We start from the raw sequence: 21918 nt of genomic DNA on the forward strand, positions 1-21918 counted from the left end.
AGGATGGGTTTTGAATCTATATGTCACATGAGCAAGACACAACAATGGGAAGTGGATTTTACTCTAGGATCTCTGACTAAATTCACGCTTAGTTTTCATGCATAGTTCGTTAAATGAAGTCAAACTACGCAAACCGAACAAAACGTACAAATAAAAAGTAACATCATGAACATAATAAATAATAATAATTTAAAAAAACCACTCAATGTCATCATATTCTATGATCTAGTTTAAATGATATGCAACCCCAATTCCCCAAAAAAGTTTGGGATGCTGCGTAAAACTAATTAATCAATTAACTGAAATTTAAACAAAACGCAATGATTTGTAAATCTCACAAACCCGTATGTTATTCACCATAGAACATAGAAAACATATCAGATGTTTAAACTGAGGAAAATGTACCGTTTTAAGGGGGAAAAAAATAAGGACATTTTGAATTTGATGGCTGCAACACGTCTCAAAAAAGTTGGGACGGGTGCAACAAAAGGCTGGAAAAGTAAGTGTTAGTAAAAAAAAAAAAAAAAAAAAAACAATAGTCGGAGGAATATTTCGCAAGTCTCTCAGAAGTAAAGATGGGATGGAATCTGGATGGAAGCAGATGATGCTCTAAAAGCTGTATATAGCTTTCAGCATTGATGGTGCCTTTCCAGATGTGCAAGCTGCCCATTCCATAGGCACTAATTCACCCCATACCATCAGAGATGCAGGTTTTTGAACCGAGCGCTGATGAAAAGCCGGACGGTCCCTCTCCTCTTTAGTCCTCTTTAGTTTAGAGGACGCGGCGTCCATGGTTTCCAAAAAGAATTTCACATTTCTATTCGTCTGACCACAGAACAGTTTTCCACGTCGCCTCGGTCCATTTTAAATGAGCTTTGGCCCGGACAAGACGGTGGCGTTTCTGGATCATGTTCACATACGGCTTCTTCTGTGCATGATGGAGCTTTAACCAGCGTTTGTGGATGTCACGGAGAACCGTGTTCACAGACGATGAGTTCTGGAGGTGTTTCTGAGCCCATGCAGTGATCTCCATCACAGAATCAGGCCTGTTTTTAATGCAGTGCCGCCTGAGGACCCGAAGATCACGGGCATGCAGTACTGATTTTCACCCCCGTCCCTTACGCAGAGAGATTTCTCCAGATTCTCAGAATCTTTTGATGATATTATGTACTGTAGACGACGAGATATTTACAATAAAGTCTCCGCAACTTTACATTGAGGAACATTATTCTGGAATTCCATCCGATCGCCGATCACCGACTCGACTAGGCCTCCTGACCTCCTACGACATCGCACGCCCTATCTCTCACTAACTCCGACAAGCAAGTACACATCATTCCCACGTTTAATAAGCTGGTGCAGTACTAAGGAATCCATAGCCTATAATCCGTTTATGGGTCCCTCATAGTGCATTGATGATTCCCTCAGGTCAGAGTCTTTTTTGAAGCCATAATTTGCCCAAACACTTGCACTCTGCTTCGCCTCTGTTGTAAGTCTATCCCTCTCTATCATGCCCATGTGTGTGTACGTGTGTGTATGTGTATTAGAATAGTCTTTGTTTAGTAGTTTGATTAGTTTATGTGTCGTACAATAGTGTAATAAAGTCTCGTCTATATTAAAGTGAAGTCGCCTGTGAGTCTTTTGCTCATGTTCAGAGTCCCTAAACTTGCCGAATTCATTACCCTGCTCAGAAATATTGCGTCATCACTAGAAGGTTTTACTATCAAAGGCCACGGGCGTAATAACTTTCAGAATCAGTGCATAGCCTCATTAAAAGTTTCGGTGGACGAATTAAACTGGTTAGCTGCTGTTACACGAGGCTGGCGATATTCCCTTAAAACAAAAATAAGCTTCCTAGGACGCTAAGGCTTTCCTACATGCACTGGTGGAGAATAGAGGTAACTAAACGTTCCTTAATCACAGTGGTGGAGAATTCGACAAATTAATCTAAACAGCTCATTTTCTCATGTTCTACTGGGAATAACAGATGGGGTTAGGAGATTTGCAAGTCCTCGCATTCTGTTTTTATTTACATTTGTTTGCATTGTACACAGCGTCCCAACATTTTCGGAATCGGGGTTGTATGATTCGGCACGCGTAATCCGAAGTCACTAGTCATTCGCCACGCACATAATATCACATGGTCCTAGATCATACAATATGACGACGCTGGGGTTTTTTTGTTGTTGACGTTCATTACTTTATTTGAAGAACTACACACGTGAAGTAGCAACGAAATTAAACTTAAACTTAAAGTTAAACTAGTAATAAGGATTCTCAATGTAATTATGGGCGGCAATGAGAATTGTAATCGAAATGGAAGAAGGGACGGGAATAGTAAATAATGCGAACATTCCCTTGGACCTCACAAACCACCCCAACTTTACTCCACCAGTTTCACCCAAAATCAGGCGGCCATGTTCCTATATATCCTCCTACACATAACAGTAAGGATAATATCCTCCACAACCGGCTCTGTGGATAATAGATCTGTCTTTGCCTTGGCCTGCCATATGACTCTTGGATAAACATTCACCCGAGTCTGGTTCTGTTATAAATATGTACGCCTTGTGGACAAATTTTATTGGATGGATGTCCATCGTCAGCTGTCGTGCGTAAAAAGTTTCTGAAAAATGTTCCAATCTCAGCACACCATTACTACAAGTATATTTGTCCGCAACATATTGTTTCCAACAAACAAACTTTATGTACTACTCTGCAATTTGTACAAAGTTGACTACTATGTATATATATATATATATATATATATATATATATTAAGTTCCTGCTCCAATAAAGAACCTCATTTGGCCCTGAAAAATGCCTGAAGTTCCCAAGTAATCACTTCCTGAACACCATTTTTCCTCCTGTGTCAGCTTCTTCACTAACAAGCAGCTCGATCACAGTGTGTTTGCCAACATGGATGCTACTTATGTCATTGTTTTGTCATTTCTCATCCAATATAACACCTTTTCGGCTGTTGACCAGATGACCGGAGACATACAGTACACGAGTGGACTTGTTTTCCTAGCTCCTTGGTCTTCATGATGCTGTTTGTTTAGTTCTCTAATTATACTGAGATCATGAAACACTTTCATTGCACACAGGTCAAGGTTTGTGGACAGCTGACCATCACGTCACACTCATACGTGCCTGTTGAACATCCCATCCTAGATTCGCTGTTATAATAAGCTCAACTCTTCTGGGAAGGCTTTCTACTAGATTGTGGAGCGTGGCTGTGGGGATTTGTGTTCGCTGAACTAGAAGAGCATTAGTGAGGTCAGGCTCTGATGTTGGGATGTTGAGGAGATCTGTGTTCCAGTTCATCCCAAAGGTGTTCACTGGGGTTGAGGTCAGGGTTCTGTGCAGGACACTCGAGTTCTTCATGGCGAACCATCGTCTTCATGGAACGAGGAGCAATTGCCATGCTGGAACAGATTTGGGGTCTCTTAGTTCCAGTGAAGGAAAATTGTAATGCTACAGCGTACAAAGAAATACAGTTGTGTGTTTCCAGCTTTGTGGCAACAGTGTGGGGAATAACCACATTATGGGTGCGATGGTCTGGCATCCTCATATACCTTGGCCACATGGGGGAGGGGGGAGGGGCGGGGAGTACTTATGCAATCACAACTTCATTGTTCCTCGTACAACCAATTAATGGAGACATACAATCTCGATTAAGTCCATTAAATGAATCTGGAACGTACTAACGTTCGAAGAGTTTGGTTCATTCTCTTTAGAAGGATATCACAGAGGAATTTCCCCCCCAAAATGTTCATAATTGCTGCTTTTATATCAGATAGATGTTGGGGAGAAAAGAAAAGAAAAGAAAAAGAAAAAAAAAACCCCCAAACATTTCCGAAATAAAAAATAAAGACACGATTTCAACGAACTGTTTAACACTGAAGTATTAAACATCTTATTACTAGCAGCGAGAAGACGGTTCTTCTCTTTTTATCCTTCATCGACTGTTTTGTCTCTCTTTTTTTTTTTTTTTTTTTTTTTTTTTGCTTTCAACCTCACAGTGAAAAAAAAAAAAAGAATCCCAATTTCCTTTCTGTCTTTATATTTCGTGTCAGTGTGAGGACTTTTTAAACATATGTTTGTGTGGAGAACGAATTGCGGGTTCCCGTGAAGTTATGTTCCAGATGGCTGAGAAAAAAACGGAGAAAACTATTATTTTAGAAGATATGCAAATAAGAAAGTCAGAGAGAGAGAGAGAGAGAGAAAGAGAGAGAGAGAGAGAGAGAAACGGGCCAGCTGGTGATTGCAGCATCTTCGTAAATTATGATGTACACCCAATTTACTCTCATTAGTAAGCAAATTAACTGGTAAATTTGTTTAGACCACATCTCCCTCAGAGAGAGGAGGAAAAGCCAGAAGCGAAATGAGCCCGAGCCGAGAAGAGGGCAGGGAGTGGACAGTGTACCGAAGTGTGCGGAGGGAAAAAGGGACACAGCCTTGTCTTTCAGACCGAGCACTCATCTGCCCCACTTACACGTCTCATAAACATTATACCGTAGCTTTACCCCCTCGATATGAACTGTAATTCTGATTCTTGGATTCGTGAAATAAAGTACACACTGTCCCGTCTATCACTACGTTCCGTGCACCGCTGCAGAGCTAGTGTTTGTAAACACTTTTTCGTCTTACCGAATGCTCTGCTGCATGAACGTGTCCGGGTCTCGGGCAGTGAGCGTGGTGATGATGGTGCCAGCGGGCACGCCCTCCTCAAACCGCACCATTTTGGGGTTCTCCGGGAAAACAGGCGCCTCGTTGACGTCCCTCACAGAGACGGTGACCCCGGCTGTGTACTGGAGAGACGACTGGATCCCGTCGGCCAGAGGAGCCTGATTAGCGACTACTACCGTCAACATGAACGCTCGATTCATCTCAAAGTCCACCGGCTAGAGAGAGAGAGAGAACAAGAGAGAGAGAGAGAGAGAGAGAGAGAGAGAGAGAGAGAGAGAGAGTGAAAGAGAGAGAGAGAGAGGGAGAGAGAGAGAGAGAGAGAGAGAGAGTGAAAGAGAGAGAGAGAGAGGGAGAGAGAGAGAGAGAGAGAGAGAGTGAAAGAGAGAGAGAGAGCGAGAGAGAGAGAGAGAGAGCGAGAGAGAGAGAGAGAGTGAAAGAGAGAGAGAGAGGGAGAGAGAGAGAGAGCGAGAGCGAGTGAAAGAGAGAGAGAGAGAGGGAGAGAGCGCGAGAGCGAGTGAAAGAGAGAGAGGGAGAGAGAGCAAGAGAGAGAGAGCGAGAGAGATATGAAGAGAGAGAGCGAGGGAGAGAAAGAGAGAGAGCAAGAGAGATACAAACAGAGAGAGAGAAAGAGAGAGAGCAAGAGAGGTAGAAAGACAGAGAGAGCAAGAGAGAAAGAGAGAGAGAGAGAGAGAGAGAGAGAGATAGCGAGAGAGAGAGAGAGAGAGCGAGTGAGAGAAAGAGAGTGAAAGAGATATAAAGAGAGAGAGCGAGGGAGAGAAAGAGAGAGAGCGAGAGAGCAAGAGAGATACAGAGAGAGAGAGAATGAGAGAAAGACAGAGAGAGCAAGAGAGATAGAAAGACAGAGAGAGCGAGAGAGCAAGAGAGATAGAAAGAGAGAAAGAGAGCAAGAGAGATAGAAAGAGAGAGAGAGAGAGAGTAAGAGAGATACAAAGAGAGAGAGAAAGAGAGAGCGCAAGAGAGATAGAAAGAGAGAAAGAGAGCGAGCGAGAGAGAGATAGCAAGAGAGAGAGAGCGAGCGAGAGAAAGAGAGAGAGAGAGCAAGAGAGATATAAAGAGAGAGAGCGAGGGAGAGAAAGAGAGAGAGCGAGAGAGTAAGAGAGATACAAAGAGAGAGAGAAAGAGAGAGCGCAAGAGAGATAGAAAGAGAGAAAGAGAGCGAGCGAGAGAGAGCGAGCGAGAGAAAGAGAGAGAGAGAGCAAGAGAGATATAAAGAGAGAGAGCGAGGGAGAGAAAGAGAGAGAGCGAGAGAGTAAGAGAGATACAAAGAGAGAGAGAAAGAGAGAGAGCAAGAGAGATAAAAAGAGAGAAAGAGAGAGAGAGCAAGATAGCGAGAGAGAGAGAGCGAGCGAGAGAAAGAGAGTGAAAGAGAGAGAGAGACAGAGAGAAAATGAGAGAGAGATCATACACTCCGGCATCACTGTCCTACCTGTGTGAAAGCCTGAAGTCGCACATGTAGTGACATTTATGATTTAAAAAAAACATGTGGCAAAACTTCTCACACACAGTGCTGTCAAATTGTAACAACCTAAAACACACACACACACACACACACACACACACTAACGAGCCCGATGCATCTCTGGGCAGACGCGATACTCACTGCGCACTAATGAGGACAGCAAGGCCAATTTAAACCTTTCACTGTTGTTTGTCTCACACTTTTGTTGTAAAAGGTGTTGGAGCTCTTGGGCTATGTTTCATTTTTATCATCACACTAAACAGCGGAGTGCTGATAAAGAGAGAGCTGGAGTGTGGACCATGCGGAATGTGTGTTTGTTTCTGTGTGTGTGTGTGTGCGTGTGTGTACATATATATATATAATATATATATATACCTTCACTACAGTGAGCATGCCATCGTTGTTCTCCGGATTTGTCCGGATGGTGAAGTGGCGTCCGTTGTCGCCGCTGACGACGCGGTACACGGCGTTCCAGTTGGGCGACCGAGGCTCGTCCTTATCGACCACGGAGAGGTTCGCTACCACTACGTTCACGCTGTTCTCCATCACCTCACCCGAGAACTGCAGAGGGAACGTGTGAGAGCGAGAGCGAGAGCGAATCAAGAATTAAGATTTCGATGGAATTGATTTGAGAGAGAGTGAGAGAGACACACAGAAAGAACTAGAGCGGTATGGAGAGAGAGACACGCAAACACAGAAAGACACAAAGCGCGCGACGGAGAGCGCGAGAGCGAGAGAGATTATCCAGATTAAATCCTTTATATCTTTTAATAAAACACTTCTAGTGTTTAGAACTTGAAAACAGCCTACAGAATTTACAGAATGTGATTCAAATGCAAATAGAGGATTCATATGAGTGTGTTCTGCTTATAAATAAATAAAAAAATTCAGATGTACAGAAACACACACTCTCTCTCACACACACACACACACACACACACACACACACACACACAGTCCCATAAGGCTAAATCTCCGTCACACACCCAAGCCTGGACCTACGGGTTTTAGGCACCAGGATCCCATTAGGAAGTGGCACAGCGACACACACACACACACACACACACACACACACACACACACTGCTTAAAGCCCAAAGTGTACAAAGTGTCTGATATAACTGGATTCAGGGAACTTTCTGGAACGGATGTGCTATAGTCAGCTCCAAAAGTCTCACACACACACACACACACACACTTTACGAGTAATGATGAAGTAAACACCGCGAAGCTACCACTGTTTTCAGTTCAGCTCCATTCTTTCGTCCACGCCAGCATCTCTGTATGAAAAGCCCTTTGTGTGATTATATGGACATACAGTTTGAACAGTGCTGAACTGATGGTCATAAGCTTCTTAGCTACAGTACAACGGCCGAGTCGGTTTTGTGAAGAAAAACAACAACAACAACGACGACGACGACGAAGCAAACTTGTTCTAGCTGATCGACCACATCGTATTGAAAGGGAACATGTTTCTCTATCAAAGAACTTTAAAACTGCGCTCAGTAACTCACTTCCGTCGCCGTCTCGCCCTCATTTCCAGCGGTTGCGAATGTAAAATTATTATCCATTATACCGCCGCGCGGTTCTCAAACCTGATTGGTCGGAAGGTGATGTATTGTTTATTACAGAAGCTCTGATAACAGTGCAGCTGTAATTCACAGGTATATATTAATGCGCTCGTTCTAATACATTAACACTAACAGCTCATTCACAGGGACGCACATACACTACTTGGCAAAAGTATGTGGACGCCTGACCATCACACCTCTACGTGGGCCTTCGCCAAAGTGGGAAGAACTAGCACTGTAGCGGTACGATTTCCCTTGACTAGGACCAAACATGTTCCAGCATAGCGGGTCAAAGTTGGCGTGGAAGAACTGAGCTCAAGTGACCAGCACGGAACCCTTACCTTAATCTCACCGAATACTTTTCGGGATTAACGGGAATGCCGACTATATCCCAGACCGCCTCACCAAACATCAATGCCTGACGTCAGAAATGATCTTGTGTCTGAATGAGCACAAATCCCCACAGCCACACTCCAAAATCTGGTAGAAAGCCTTCCCAGAAGAGTGGAGATTATTATCACAGCAAAAGGGGGAATCAATCTGGAATGGGATGTTCATCAAGCACATACGGTGTCACTGGTCAGATGTCCACATACTTTTAGCCAGGTACTGTATGGAGGATGCTCTACACACTGTAATTATAATACTATAAACCATGTGTACTTGTCGATATGGTGAGGTTTTCTGCAATTTATTTCAAATATACGGAAGGAGTCTCCAGTGTCAGCACTTTGGAATAATCCGAGCTGCAAATGTAAACTTTTCCACCATGGGAAAGTCTTCAGGACAGGTGTTTGCAATTTGGAGTTATTTACTAATATGTCAACCTGCTTTGTCTTATTGACCAAGACATGAAATTGTCAGCAAATTGCTGTGGTATAAGAGGAACAGAACCCTTCTCAATGTACTGCTATAGGAAAATAACGAACCTCACGGTGGTGACAGTAAAACTCCGCTTCATCCCATCACCCATCGCTGATTATTTTCCACTGGGTTCCTTATGTTGCTTGCATAGTACGGTCATAGTACGGGCTCCTCGAGACTTCTTAAGATAGTTAAGGGCCATTAGTTTCTAAAACATGTCTTCGCAAAACCCTGTCTGGAAGGAAACACTGTTGTAGGACCTTTCAACATAGAACCTTTAAGGGTTCCTCCCGTTAAAGCTGAAGAACCCGCTGAAGAACCTGTTAAAGCTGAAGAACCCGCTGAAGAACCCGGTTAAGCTGAAGAACCTGCTGAAGAACCCGTCAAAGATGAAGAACCCGCTGAAGAACCCATTAAAGATGAAGAACCCGCTGAAGAACCCGTTAAAGATGAAGAACCCGCTGAAGAACCCATTAAAGATGAAGAACCCGCTGAAGAACCCGTTAAAGATGAAGAACCCGCTGAAGAACCCATTAAAGATGAAGAACCCACTGAAGAACCCATTAAAGATGAAGAACCCGCTGAAGAACCCATTAAAGATGAAGAACCCGCTGAAGAACCCATTAAAGATGAAGAACCCGCTGAAGAACCCGTTAAAGATGAAGAACCCGCTGAAGAACCCGTTAAAGATGAAGAACCCGCTGAAGAACCCATTAAAGATGAAGAACCCGCTGAAGAACCCGTTAAAGATGAAGAACCCGCTGAAGAACCCATTAAAGATGAAGAACCCACTGAAGAACCCGTGAGGTTTCTGGATTTGGCCTTTTTTTTTGAAGAATAAATGTATATATATATATATATATATATATATATTTTAAAAAAAAAAACACACATTTTAGAGTCCCCCCCCCTCCCAATGAAACCCATGTGGCTTAAGAAGAAGACGTTTGGTTTGTCTCGGTGCATGTCTTGATTTCTGCTGAAGTGTTTGTGTGTGTATTGCCATTTGCCTTTGGCTGTGTGCACTAATTACGGCTGATGGCTCACGGTGACACGGTGTGACAGCTCCGAGTCCAAAAAAGAGAAACGCAGCGCACTTTAGTGCAGAGTTTCTCTGTTCGAAAAGTTCAATAAAGTTGAACAAAGCTGACAAAGTGCTTTCAGCTACACGACACAAATAACGGAACAAAACAGCAGAAGATAGCAAAAAGTATAACTCGAAAACTCGATGTCATAAAGCACATATAATCAGGTCCAAAAGTCCGAGTCCACTATGAGCGCTGCGTATTTCATCATTTATCAAAAACTAATACAATTCTGTCCAAGAAAACTTCTGAAAAAAAGAAGAGTCCATTATTCTTTTACGGAGGAGTAGATCTGCCAGGACGATACGAATAACGGCATGATGCAATGAAATAATGAAATGAAATGAGAAAACAATAATAAGGTAAATACACATGCACTGCTATTCACGGTGCCGCTCGTGTGACAAGAAATAGAAATGTTTCGTAAAACTTTCTGGCTAAATGATGCTTGTGTTAGTTGATGCATGTCAGTAATGGCACACTACATCTTTATATATTTTTTTGAATTTTTTAAAATACATCCATCCATCTGCTATACCGCTTTATCCTTTTCAGGGTCACAGGGGAACCTGGAGTCTATCCCAGGGAGCATGGGGCACAAGGCGGGGTACACCCTGGACAGGGTGCCAATCCATCGCAGGGCACAATCACATACACACACACACTACAGACACTTTAGACACACCAATCAGCCTACCATGCATGTCTTTGGACTGGGGGAGGAGTCCGGAGTACCCGGACAGTACAGGGAGAACTCGCACAGTACAGGGAGAACCCCCACACACAGGGCCACGGTGGGAATCGAACCCCCGATCCTGGAGGTGTGAGGCGAACGTGCTAACCGCTAAGCCACCCTGCACCTTTTTTACAGACGTTTTGGATGCGAAAAGAAAAGTAAATATACCACTAGAGAAGCCTAGTGTCTGTTTCAGTTCATAAACGCACACAACACAGTTCCGTCATCACATATTGTTGCCATATGGCAACAATTACATTTTACTATTTAACAGAATACTCAAAATATATAAACTTGTTTAAATGAGAAAAAATAAGTGTTATTTTCGCCTATCAAAACAATTGGAGATAAATGAATTGTTGCCGTATGGCAACACCATGCAGTAAAGGGCTAAAGTGGTATTATACAGTATGTATTACATGAATAGGACAATAATGTACAATATTTGATTTTATTTTAACTATACTTTTATGAAAATCTTGATAAGTCACTAATGATAAAAAATTTCTTAAATATGAAGGTGTATAATTAATGAAAGTGCGTATTTTTTGTTGCCTTTTTTTTTTTTTTTAAAGTGAGGAATAGAGTAGAACGGTTATAGGAAATGTGTTTTATTCCTCATACATGGCAACAATTTGCAGGAGTACTTCCTGCCATCGACTTACGTCACAGCAGCTATAAATCTTTCTCCCACTTTCCAGGCACTCGTTTTTTTGCTTGCCATGTTACCAAGAAACTTCAAAAAGAATCTCACAAATGTAAAGTCACAACTTTACCTCAGATTTTTACAAAGCCCTTGCGACTGGAGACTCCTTCCATAAACGTTAAATAACCTCTCCTTACATGAAACGTCACCGGTCAACTATTATACAGTTATCTTGGTTAAATAGTAACATATTTGTAGCCATTTATTCCCGTGAATGGGCCGTAGCAATGATAAGAAATCAGAAAACGTGCATTAATAGAAACCCGTGATGTGCAGCGACCAATCAGAATTGAGAATTCGAGAGTGAAATGTTTTTATACATGACTGTGTATCATACGGTGTCAGAAACTGTATCAGTAACGATGTCGTTTGAGGTCAGGGGATGCATACGTTTGGGCCATACTGCATAAACAGGACAGACTTTCTCTCTTACACACACACACACACACACACACCGTGCTCTGTGTGAGTTCAGGCGGGTTGTCGTTGATGTCGGTGATGGCGATTAGCGCCGTAGCTGTGCTCGACAAACCGAAGTTCAGATTCCCCTCCATATCTGTTGCCTCGACGATCACTGTGTACTGAGGAACTCGCTGAGACACACACACCACACACACACACACACACACACACACAGGGAGAAAGAAGAGCAGTGAGTTAAACAGATAGATGAACAGCTCTGTGCTACAAATGCCTTTTTATTCTGACAGAGTGCAGTAAAAGGATTTTACAGCTTCTGCACACACACACACACACACACACACACGAATGCTGACACTGACGCTTTATATTCACCTCAGCATTTTCCAGGTGTGTGTGTGCGTGCATATCTGTGTCTCTATTTATTGCTCTGCACTAACACGACTCTACATCGCTCACTTTAATAAGAGAGAACGAGGGAGAGACAGACAGAGCGTGAGAAAGACAGAAGGCGCGAAAGAGGCCGAGATCTGGATTGTATCATGATCCGTTTGAACCCTTTACACTTCCTGCAGCTGCATTATGTGTAATCACGTTATTATGGGATCGTCAGCTTACTGTGTAGGTCCTTGTTCTGTTTTCCTTTTATACAAAAGTGCACTAGCACCTAGCTAGCAATCAGTTTTTTTTAAAAGTAATAATCGATCTATCCGCTTAGGAAATTTGAGCATTCTCTGTCGTACACGTAGACGTGAGGCCTCGGGACTGCTGGAATAATAGGGGAGGGGTTTAAGAGGAAAACATAAATAAAGCACACCACCCTCACTACTCATACACATCACCATTAACATTCATGACTTACCATTAATAACCATGCACTCTGTTACTATTCTGTTACACAGTATACAGACAACAGACAGATAGAACTGATAGATAGTGTGTGTGTGTGTGTGTGTGTGTGTGTGTGTGTGTGTGTGTGTTTACCTCTCTGTCGAGTCCAGCTGCGACAGTAACAATGTCTCCTGTCTCTCTGTTAATAGTGAACATGTTTGGGATCGGGATGTGCGGGGTCTGCTGGAGAATCCGGTAATGCACCATGCCATTAGAGGTGGTGATGTCATCAGCATCGTGCGCTGTTACTGTCATCACTGTCGTACCTGTGACACACACACACACACACACACACACACACACACACACACACACACACACACACACACACACACACACAGTTAACGACCCCAATTAGGCCAGTTATAAAGACACATAAACACACACCTTGATAAAGTAATAATAATAATAATAATAATAATAATAATAATAATAATATGCTTTATTTTACTTTAGTATATGTTAATACATGATAATACGCTTTATTAAACTACAGCGCTGTTGAATTCTGGAATCCGATTGGTCGGTTTTCTATAACAGCAGCTCTGACAATAGTGCAGCTGAAAATCCCAGGTTCATACTGAATAAATGCGCTCGTTCTAATACCTGATCATTTCTCCGAACGTACACGGGGACTCGTATGACAGGCACGCCACATAATCCACGACTAGTAATAAACTGAATAAAAACATGCTGTTGTTTAATAAATGTGCGATCACTGCGTTGGTGAAGGTTTCTGTAAGGATACGATTAGTAATAATGATACGTTTCATTTATATAGCGTCTTTCCGGAGCTCCAGGACGCTATATCAGTGATATATAGACGATGAACAATCATGGACAAACACACACAGTGTGAAAAATAATGAGCGACCAAACACAGAAAACAAACACACAGTAGAGTCAGTGAGAAAATGCATTATAACAGATTAGGACGGATAACACGGAGAAAACAGATACGCTTTTAATTGGGATTCGAACTCGGAGATGGACGTGATGCTAATGATAATCCCAGATTTTAGGTGCTATAACACTGAAAGACCTTCCACCCATGATCGAGAGATGAACACTAGGGACAGAGGACAGTCTGAGCCCAGAGGTCCTGAGAGAGCGGGTCAGGTTGTAGCGCATAAGCGGTGCACTGAGATGCCAAAGCGTGAAGTGATTTAAATGTGAGCAGGATTATTTTATATTTAATGCGAAATTAACCCGGGATCGGAGTAATGTGAGCTGAGCGTTCGGGATGTGTGAGGAGTCTAGACGCAGAGTTTTGAATATATTGAATATATAATCAGCAGGCAGACCGACGAGGGGAGCGTCGCGGTAGTCAAGCCGTGAGGAAACAAATGCATGAACCGGTGTTTCAGCGTCTTTGAGGCTAGAAAGGACGGAGGCGGGCAACGCGACGCAGGTGAAAGAAACCAATTTTAGTTTATATGAGCTTTAAAAATGAGGGAGGGATCAAAGATGATGCCTACATTTATTTTTTTACAATACTAGATGGTTTAATGAGAGTGCTATCGGTGGCACAGGTAAGGTCATAGAGGATATGTTTAGTAAGTCTTGAAGGTGTTCCGATAATAATGATCTCAGTTTTGTCCATGTTAAGTTTAAAAAAACTGGAGTTAAGGCAACCGTTTATTTCATTTACACATGCTGATAGTGGACCGGTCTGGAGAGCGGGAGCGGATCTACAAGCTGTATAGATTTGAATGTCATCGGCATAACTGAAACCGTGACGGCGAATAAGTTGACCCAAAGGCGGTATATATATATATATATATATATATATATATATATATATATATATATATATATATATATATATATATATATATATAATAAATCGTATCGGTCCAAGAACTGATCTCTGAGGGACACCTAATTTTAAAGATACAGTAGGCGACTTATAATCCTGCATAGAAATGTAGAACTGTCTATCCATGAGATAAGAAGTAAGCCAGGAAAGAGCAGAACCGGTGACACCGATATCCGAGAGACGGGAGAGAAGCAAGTCATGACAGACAGTATCAAAAGCGGAACTAAGATTGAGTAATAGAAGAATGGAAAGAGAACCGGAGTCGCTAGAAAGCAGTGGGTCGTTGACAACCCTTACGAGGGCAGTTTTGGTACTATGGAGAGGACGAAAGCCAGATCGAAAGGGGTCAGAGATTATTTTGAGCAAGGAAAGATTGGAGCTGGGAAGGCAACAGTACCTTCCAGTAGTTTAAGTAGTAGAGGGAGAGAAGCAGAAGCTAAAGATCTGTTTATGACGTGAGAAATAGGTGCAGAGAGGACAGAATGACAGCATTTGAGGAGAAACGTTGGAGCAGGATCAAGGTGGCACGATGAAGTACTGGATTTCAGTATTGAGTCAGTGACAGAAGAGGGGTTCGTAGGAGTACAACTAGACAATTGTTGACACGAGTGGTCAGGCAGAAAACTGATATCTGAGGCCTCGCCTATGAAGCACTGACAGACAGCATTCATTCATTCATTCAGCATTGATCATTGTGGAAACATAATTGGAGTTTAGAGCAGTCTTGTATGCATTGAGGTGATCAATGAGAGCTAGATGGTAAACAGTAAGAACAGCTCAAGCAGTCTGCCAATGACTTTTAAGGCCCGGAGCTCAGGTGGTATACCAGGGGGAAGAGTCGGAAGAGGGGACAGGCCTAGTCTTAACCGGAGGTTAACGCTTATGCAAAATATCACAAATAACAGAGTGGTATTTTGAGAGTGTATCATTGAAGGACAGGAGATATCAAAAGCATCAGAAATTGTAGAGGAAGCAATGGAAGCAGAGAGTAATGTGGCACGAACAGATTTAAGATCCCGATAGGATATCAATGTGTTATTGCATTTCTTTTGAGCAGGTAGACAGACTAAATTCAATGAGCTTATGATCAGATAGGCCAGTGTCAAAAGAAGAGACTGAAGCAATATCAAACTCAGATGTACAGATTAAATCAAGAGTATGACCATGAATATGAGTAGAAAAAGTCACGTTTTGAGTCAGATTGAAACAGTCAAGAACAGACAATCATGAATCCACATGAATATTAAAGTCACCAAGCAGGAGGACACGTGATGACGAAGCGTAGGCAAGAGTTAGGAGTTCACTGAGTTCGGAAAGTCAGATTGAACCTGAGGAGGATGATATATTAGTATGCTTGTGAGAGGACAGTGAAAGTCAGCCTTCAGGACCATATATTCGAATGTATTAGTGTTGTGAAAGTCAAGTTGGGCGAGACGAAGATCATTTCGAGAGATGACAGCAAGGCCACCCCCTTGACATGTAGCCGCAGTCTGGACAGGTGTCTGTAACCATCTGGTGTAAGGAGGCTCAGCTGCACGTAATCACCAGGTACTTGCCAGGTTTCAACGAATAGTAGCATATCAAAGTTTTTGTCCGTGATTATTTTGTTGAGGTATGAGGCTTTCAGAGATGGCGCGGCAGTTCAGAAGAGCAAAATGACGATGTAAAGCATCAGGGTTGATCAGCGATTTATAGCGATCCTGCAGTCCGTAAGATGGTGACTCAGACTTAGGCCGGGCCCTGTTGTTAGACCAGATGCATGGGATAGTAGCAGTGAGTGTTCATGGATACTCTGGATACTCGCAGACGACGAGTAATCCCAAGCGTCTGACAATACTCATATGTCGCAGAATCAAGACGCGGACGGCACTTTAAAGCCCTGAGTTGGGATGCTGAGTATCCCATGAACATTTCAGTTTTATCGCCAAAAATGATGCAGAATAGGAGCATTTGCCTGAGGCATATTTATGCTGACAGATATGATGTGGATCACTAGCGATACCTCGTTACCCAGACCCCGACTATCAAATCACCAATATACAGCTCACCAAGAGGATGGCAACCCATCCAAACAGTAAGCAGTAAACAATTAGCACAGCTGATACAGAGAGCGTTAACTCACCCACCAGCCGAGCCGGAAGTGGTGGACAGAATGGAGTGAGAGCTCGTAGCAGGCCAACAGCCAAACAAGCATCAAACACCAAGATAAAACACAAAAGTATCCAAAAGAGTCCAAAACTGAAAACGTTGCCGGTCTAGGAACCAAAAAAATGAAATAATCCACACAAGGCACATACAAGACAGACAAATCAAACAAAAGTCCGGGTGCGACGCGACTTCAAAATATGCCTTCGATTCTTCACGGCATGGATTCCACAAGATGTTGGAACCATTCCTTTGAGATAGTGGTCCATGTTGACTTGACTGCATCACGCAATTCCTGCAGATTTTCAGGCGCACGTTCACGCTGCGAATCTCCCGTTCAACCACATCCCAAAGGTGTTCCATCGGATTCAGATCCGGTGACTGGGAAGGCCACTGAAGGACTCATTGTCATGTTCATGAACCCAGTTTGCTTTGCTTTGGGACATGTTGCATTATCATGCTGGTAATAGCCATTAGAAGATGGTAAATTGTGGATATGAAGGGACGCACATGGTCAGGAACAATACTCAAACAGTCTGTGACATTCAAGTGATAATTGATTGGTATTAGCAGGCCCAAAAAAAAACATTCCCCACACCATTTCACTACCTCCACCAGCCTGGACTGTTAACACGAGGCAGGTTGAGTCCATGGATTCATGCTGTTGGTGCCAAAATTCTGACCCTACCATCTGTGAGCCTTAGCAGAAAGAGATTCATCAAACCAGTCTATGTTTTTCCAGTCTTCAACTGTCCAATTTTGGTGACTCTGCCCACTGCAGCCTCAACGTTCTATTCTTTGCTGACAGAAGTGGAACCCGACGTGGTCTTCTGCTGTTGTAGTCCATCTGCCTCAAGGTTTAACGTGTTGTGCATTCTAAGATGCTTTTCCGGTACCCTGTGATAAACGCCAAGCATCAATTTAAAGTTCCGGGGATCAATTCCCATGTGGTGCAACTTCATAAAAGTGTGTATAATATTGCATCATTCCTTTCCATGGGTCAGAGCTTAAGACGTTTGGACTACTGATTGGAAGGTCGTGAGTTCAAATCCCAGCACAGCCAAGCTGCCACTGCTGAGCCCTTGAGCGAGGCCCTTAACCCTCAAATGCTGTGTTGTATAAATGAGATACATGTAAGTCGTTCTAGATAAGGGCATCTGCCAAATGCCATCAATGTAAATGTTAATGTTCTGTCAGCTCGAACCCGTCTGGCCATTCTCCGTTCTCTATCCTCTATCATCAGCAAGGCGTCTTTGTCCACAGAACTGCAGCTCACTGGATGTTTTTTCCTTTATTGCAACATTCTCAGTAAACTCTAGAGACTGTTGTGTGTGAAAATCCCAGGTCAGCAGTTACAGAAATACTCAAATCAGCCCGTCTGGCATCGAAAATCATGCCACGATCAAAATCACCGAGATCACATTTTCCCTATTCTGATAACATGCATCTGCGTGATTTTATGCATTTCACTGCTGCCATATGATTGGCTGATTAGATAATTGCATGAATGAGTAGGTGTGCTAATAAAGTGCTCAATGAGTGTATATGACTGTGTAGTGCTAATATAGTTGTAGTTCACACTTCTACCATTAGGGGGCATAATGTATTTCAGCAAAGAACATTTAGCTAAAAATACAACACAACACGCGCACACACACACACACACACACACACACACACACACTGCAAAACTTTCGTAGTTGTCGATATATTTGGGGGGGGGGGGGGGGGAATGTTGCATGCTTTGTGAAACCCCAAATAAGATCTGAAATCTCTTGACGAATAGAGCAGCGTCGCACAAATTGTTGTGTGAGCAAAACCTGTTGGGTTTGCACTCTGCTATCTCTCAGATCCAATTATCTCTGGGAGGGTAAAAATAAATCGTGTCATTATCCAGCTGACGTGTTGGAAAAAAAAGAGAGAGAGAAAAAAACAATATACGTCAGGATAGAGGTGGAGAACGAGAGACGAATCTGTCTATCCGTCCAATTCATCTCTTTCTTTTTCTGTAGCATTGCGTTATTTCATCATCTCTGATGCAAGAAATGGTGCTATGGTGGGCATCATTATCCCTAGAGAAACACACACTCTCTCTCTCTCTCTCTCTCTCTCTCTCTCTCTGTCACACACACACACACAAACACACACACAGTGATACAGTCATTCACGATAGCTTCAGGTTACATCTTGGCAAACAGACTCCTCTATTCTGCCACATACAAAAAAAGTGAATGATGAAGTAGTTGCAAAAAGTACGAGGAGTTGGACTGGGCAGCGTCGGTCCTCCCTACGTGAAAGCGTCTGTCCCAACACATAACAGCCTAATGACACCTCGTAATGGTCCTCATTTTGGACTATGGACACAATGAAAACTACTTCAGTTTTCAGCCTAGAATTATTGCTTAAATTCATCACGCCTCCTAATGGTGGAAATGTGAACTGCACCTACATTTGTACTATTCAGCCGTACAGTATAAATGCACGTATTTAGAGTTAATAAATGTAATCACAGGATAACTATCATATATCAAGTCAGATTTTAGTCTGTGAATCACATGAAATTGCTTTCATGGTTACATTTAGCTAGATGATCTGTCAGACAGTGTGTGTAACCGGCTAGCTACACTATATTGTAGACACTTGACCATCACACCCATATGTAGTTCTTCCCCAAACTGTTTGCCACAAAATTGGAAGCACACAATTGTATAGAATGTATTTGTGTGTGCTATAGCATTACAATTTCCCTTCAGTGGCCTGGCCTCAACCCCACTGAACACCTTTGGGATGAACTGGAACACTGACTGCACCCCAGATCTCCTCAACATCCCAACATCAGAGCCTGACCTCACTAATGCTCTTCCCAGAAGAGAGGAGATTATTATAACAGCAAAGGGGGAATGCGATGTGGAATGCGATGTTCAGAAAGCAGATATGAATACGATTGTCAGGTGTCCACAAACTTTAGAGTATATAAGATAGCCTGATGTGGACATGGAGTACAGGGGCGGCTGTGGCTCAGGTGGTAGAGCGGGTTGTCCACTAATAGTACGGTTAATTTTCTGTAGAAGTTAATAATCCATCCATCCATTTTCCTGTACTGCTTATCCTATACAGCCTAGAGCCTGTCATGGGGAACTTGGGGCACAAGGCGGGGGACACCCTGGACGGGCACAATCGGACACACTACGGACAATTTGGAAATGCCAATCAGCCTACAGTGCATGTCTTCAGACGGGCGGGGGAAACTGAAACACCCGGAGGAAACCCCAAAGCACGGGGAGACCACGGGGCAAACGTGCTAACCCCTAAGCCACCGTGCCCCCTATACTGTAAGTGTCTCCACTCCACGAATCTCTCTGAATTAATGCAGTTTTTTTTAAATGGTTCGTTCCGAGTTGAACGGGTCACATGACTAAAAATCCGCCATTGTTTTAGCCATAGAGTGTACCGTATTAATCGTTTTTTTTTTTTTTTTTTTACATACTTGTATGGGCTATGTTCATTTTTACCATCTTGTTCTTCTTCCGAATCATAAAACGAAGAACAACTCGTCCATTTGAAGGCCTACCTGGTTTGGATCCCTCCATCACTGAACCGTTGTAGATCTGGTTCTTGAACTCGGGCCGGTTGTCATTCATGTCGATGACGAAGATGTAGAGGTCCACCGGCTGCTCCACCTGATTCCCGTTCATATCGACCGCATGAGCACGGAGCTGTTTAAAACAAAGATAACCATACGTTTGGACTCATTCTCTAAATCTGGCTCCGATTGAGACGGGAAGTCAACATGATCGTCATCCCATTTATTTACGTAATGAAATACCGAATGTTCAGCACTGTAGTGTGTAAAGTTTGATATAGCCTGTCTTTGTCGTGTCTTTTTTTTTTTTTTTTGTAGCAGTTTGAGTGATTAGTCCAGAAGGGCACTAATTAGTGTCACAGTTCCAATAAGCGTCCCGGGTACATTACATACATGTAGTAAAGTGGGGACATGAGGAGGAAGTGGTCAAAATTGTTTTTCACCGAAGCAAATGAACTTCCTGCCGTTTTCTATCCGTCTGAGCACTCGATGACTCCATTTTCTGGGAATCGGAACATTTATTACATAAACACACATCAAACATAATAATGTTGTTTGTGCTGTTGATAGAGACTTCTGTCTGAAACACCCTGTTTGCCTAAAAACAGTGTGTATATGACAGGAGCACGCACACACAGCAATACAGTACATATATGCACAACTTTATGAATTTGCATTTTAATTGAAGAGAAAGTGATTAGACAGTGTGATTCAGTGTGTCTAATTGAGGTGTTAGTGCAGCAGTTTTAACTCAGCCAGGGGCATGGCAGTTACACACACACACACACACACACACACACACACACACACACACACACACACACACACACATATATATATATATATATATATTTCCCACAAAGAGTGAGTCTCAGAATATTTCTTCCTGTCCTTTGGTTGACATCTGCCCATTTTCTCTGACAGACAGAGAATATATTGTAATATTATAATATATTGAGATTATATCCATTTTCCCCTCCGTTACTGTTTCGTCTTTTTACATAATGTCGCTCTTTCTTTAAATCTATCTTCTCTCTCTCTCTCTCTCTCTCCCCCCTCTCCCCCTCTCTCTCCCCTCTCTCTCCCTCGCTCTCTCTCCCCCCCCCCTTCTCTCTCTCTCTCTCCCCCTCTCCCCCTCTCTCTCCCTCGCTCTCTCTCTCTTTCTCCCCCCCCCCCCTTCTCTCTCTCTCTCTTTCTCCCCCCCCCCCCCTTCTCTCTCTCTCTCCCTCTAAGGTTAATTTGACTTTTGTTTTTTTTCTTGTACATCGTTTGATCCATTGGGGCAACCGATATCCGTCATGTGCAGCAGTGTGTGTGTGTGTGTGTGTGTGTGTGTGTGTATCTCCCGGGCTCTAGCTGTGATGTGGTAATTCAATAAGAGGGCGAGTCAGAGATTAGGCACACGTTTAAAGGAGAGGAAATGTAATTCTGTTCTGGAATTAAAGTTATTATCTTCAAACAGATGGGGGGATAGAGGAGGAGAAATAACACTGTCTTCCCTCCACCCTCTCACATCACAGCACTGAGGGATAGATATTAGGGGTGTGCGTCTCTCCCCCCCGTCTAGAGGCGATTTGATGTGCAGTGCAATACGTGATCAATGATCCGACATGGGAAATATCCATTTAATCAGGAAACAATTCAATAAGATTTAAAGGGAAAAAAAAGTGCTTAGGTTTGAGGAGGGGGGAAGACACGCTTGCTTCTGTGAGAATGATAAGTACAGAGGCCACGCCTCCTTCAGTGAGACTGATAAGTACCGAGGCCACGCCTCCTTCAGTGAGACTGATAAGTACAGAGGCCACGCCTCCTTCAGTGAGAATGATAAGTACAGAGGCCACGTCTCCTTCACTGAGAACTACGGGTGCCGCGCCTCCTTCAGTGAGACGGATAAGTACAGAGGCCACACCTCCTTCAGTGAGAAGTA

At 43.0% G+C, this 21918-nt stretch overlaps 1 protein-coding gene across 1 annotated transcript in view; it reads right to left on the minus strand.

The window, feature by feature from the left end:
- Positions 1–21918, minus strand: part of LOC108276271 (cadherin-4) — a 367096-nt gene that overhangs the window by 21444 nt on the left and 323734 nt on the right. The window contains exons 7-11 of the mRNA XM_053686058.1: positions 19980–20124; positions 12538–12710; positions 11589–11726; positions 6548–6733; positions 4654–4907 (exon numbers count right to left, since the gene is read on the minus strand). Coding sequence (XP_053542033.1) covers positions 4654–4907; positions 6548–6733; positions 11589–11726; positions 12538–12710; positions 19980–20124 — 896 coding nt within the window. The remainder of the gene's footprint in view (positions 1–4653; positions 4908–6547; positions 6734–11588; positions 11727–12537; positions 12711–19979; positions 20125–21918) is intronic.

This window comes from Ictalurus punctatus, chromosome 15 (assembly GCF_001660625.3).
Source record: "Ictalurus punctatus breed USDA103 chromosome 15, Coco_2.0, whole genome shotgun sequence".
Lineage (NCBI taxonomy): Eukaryota > Metazoa > Chordata > Actinopteri > Siluriformes > Ictaluridae > Ictalurus > Ictalurus punctatus.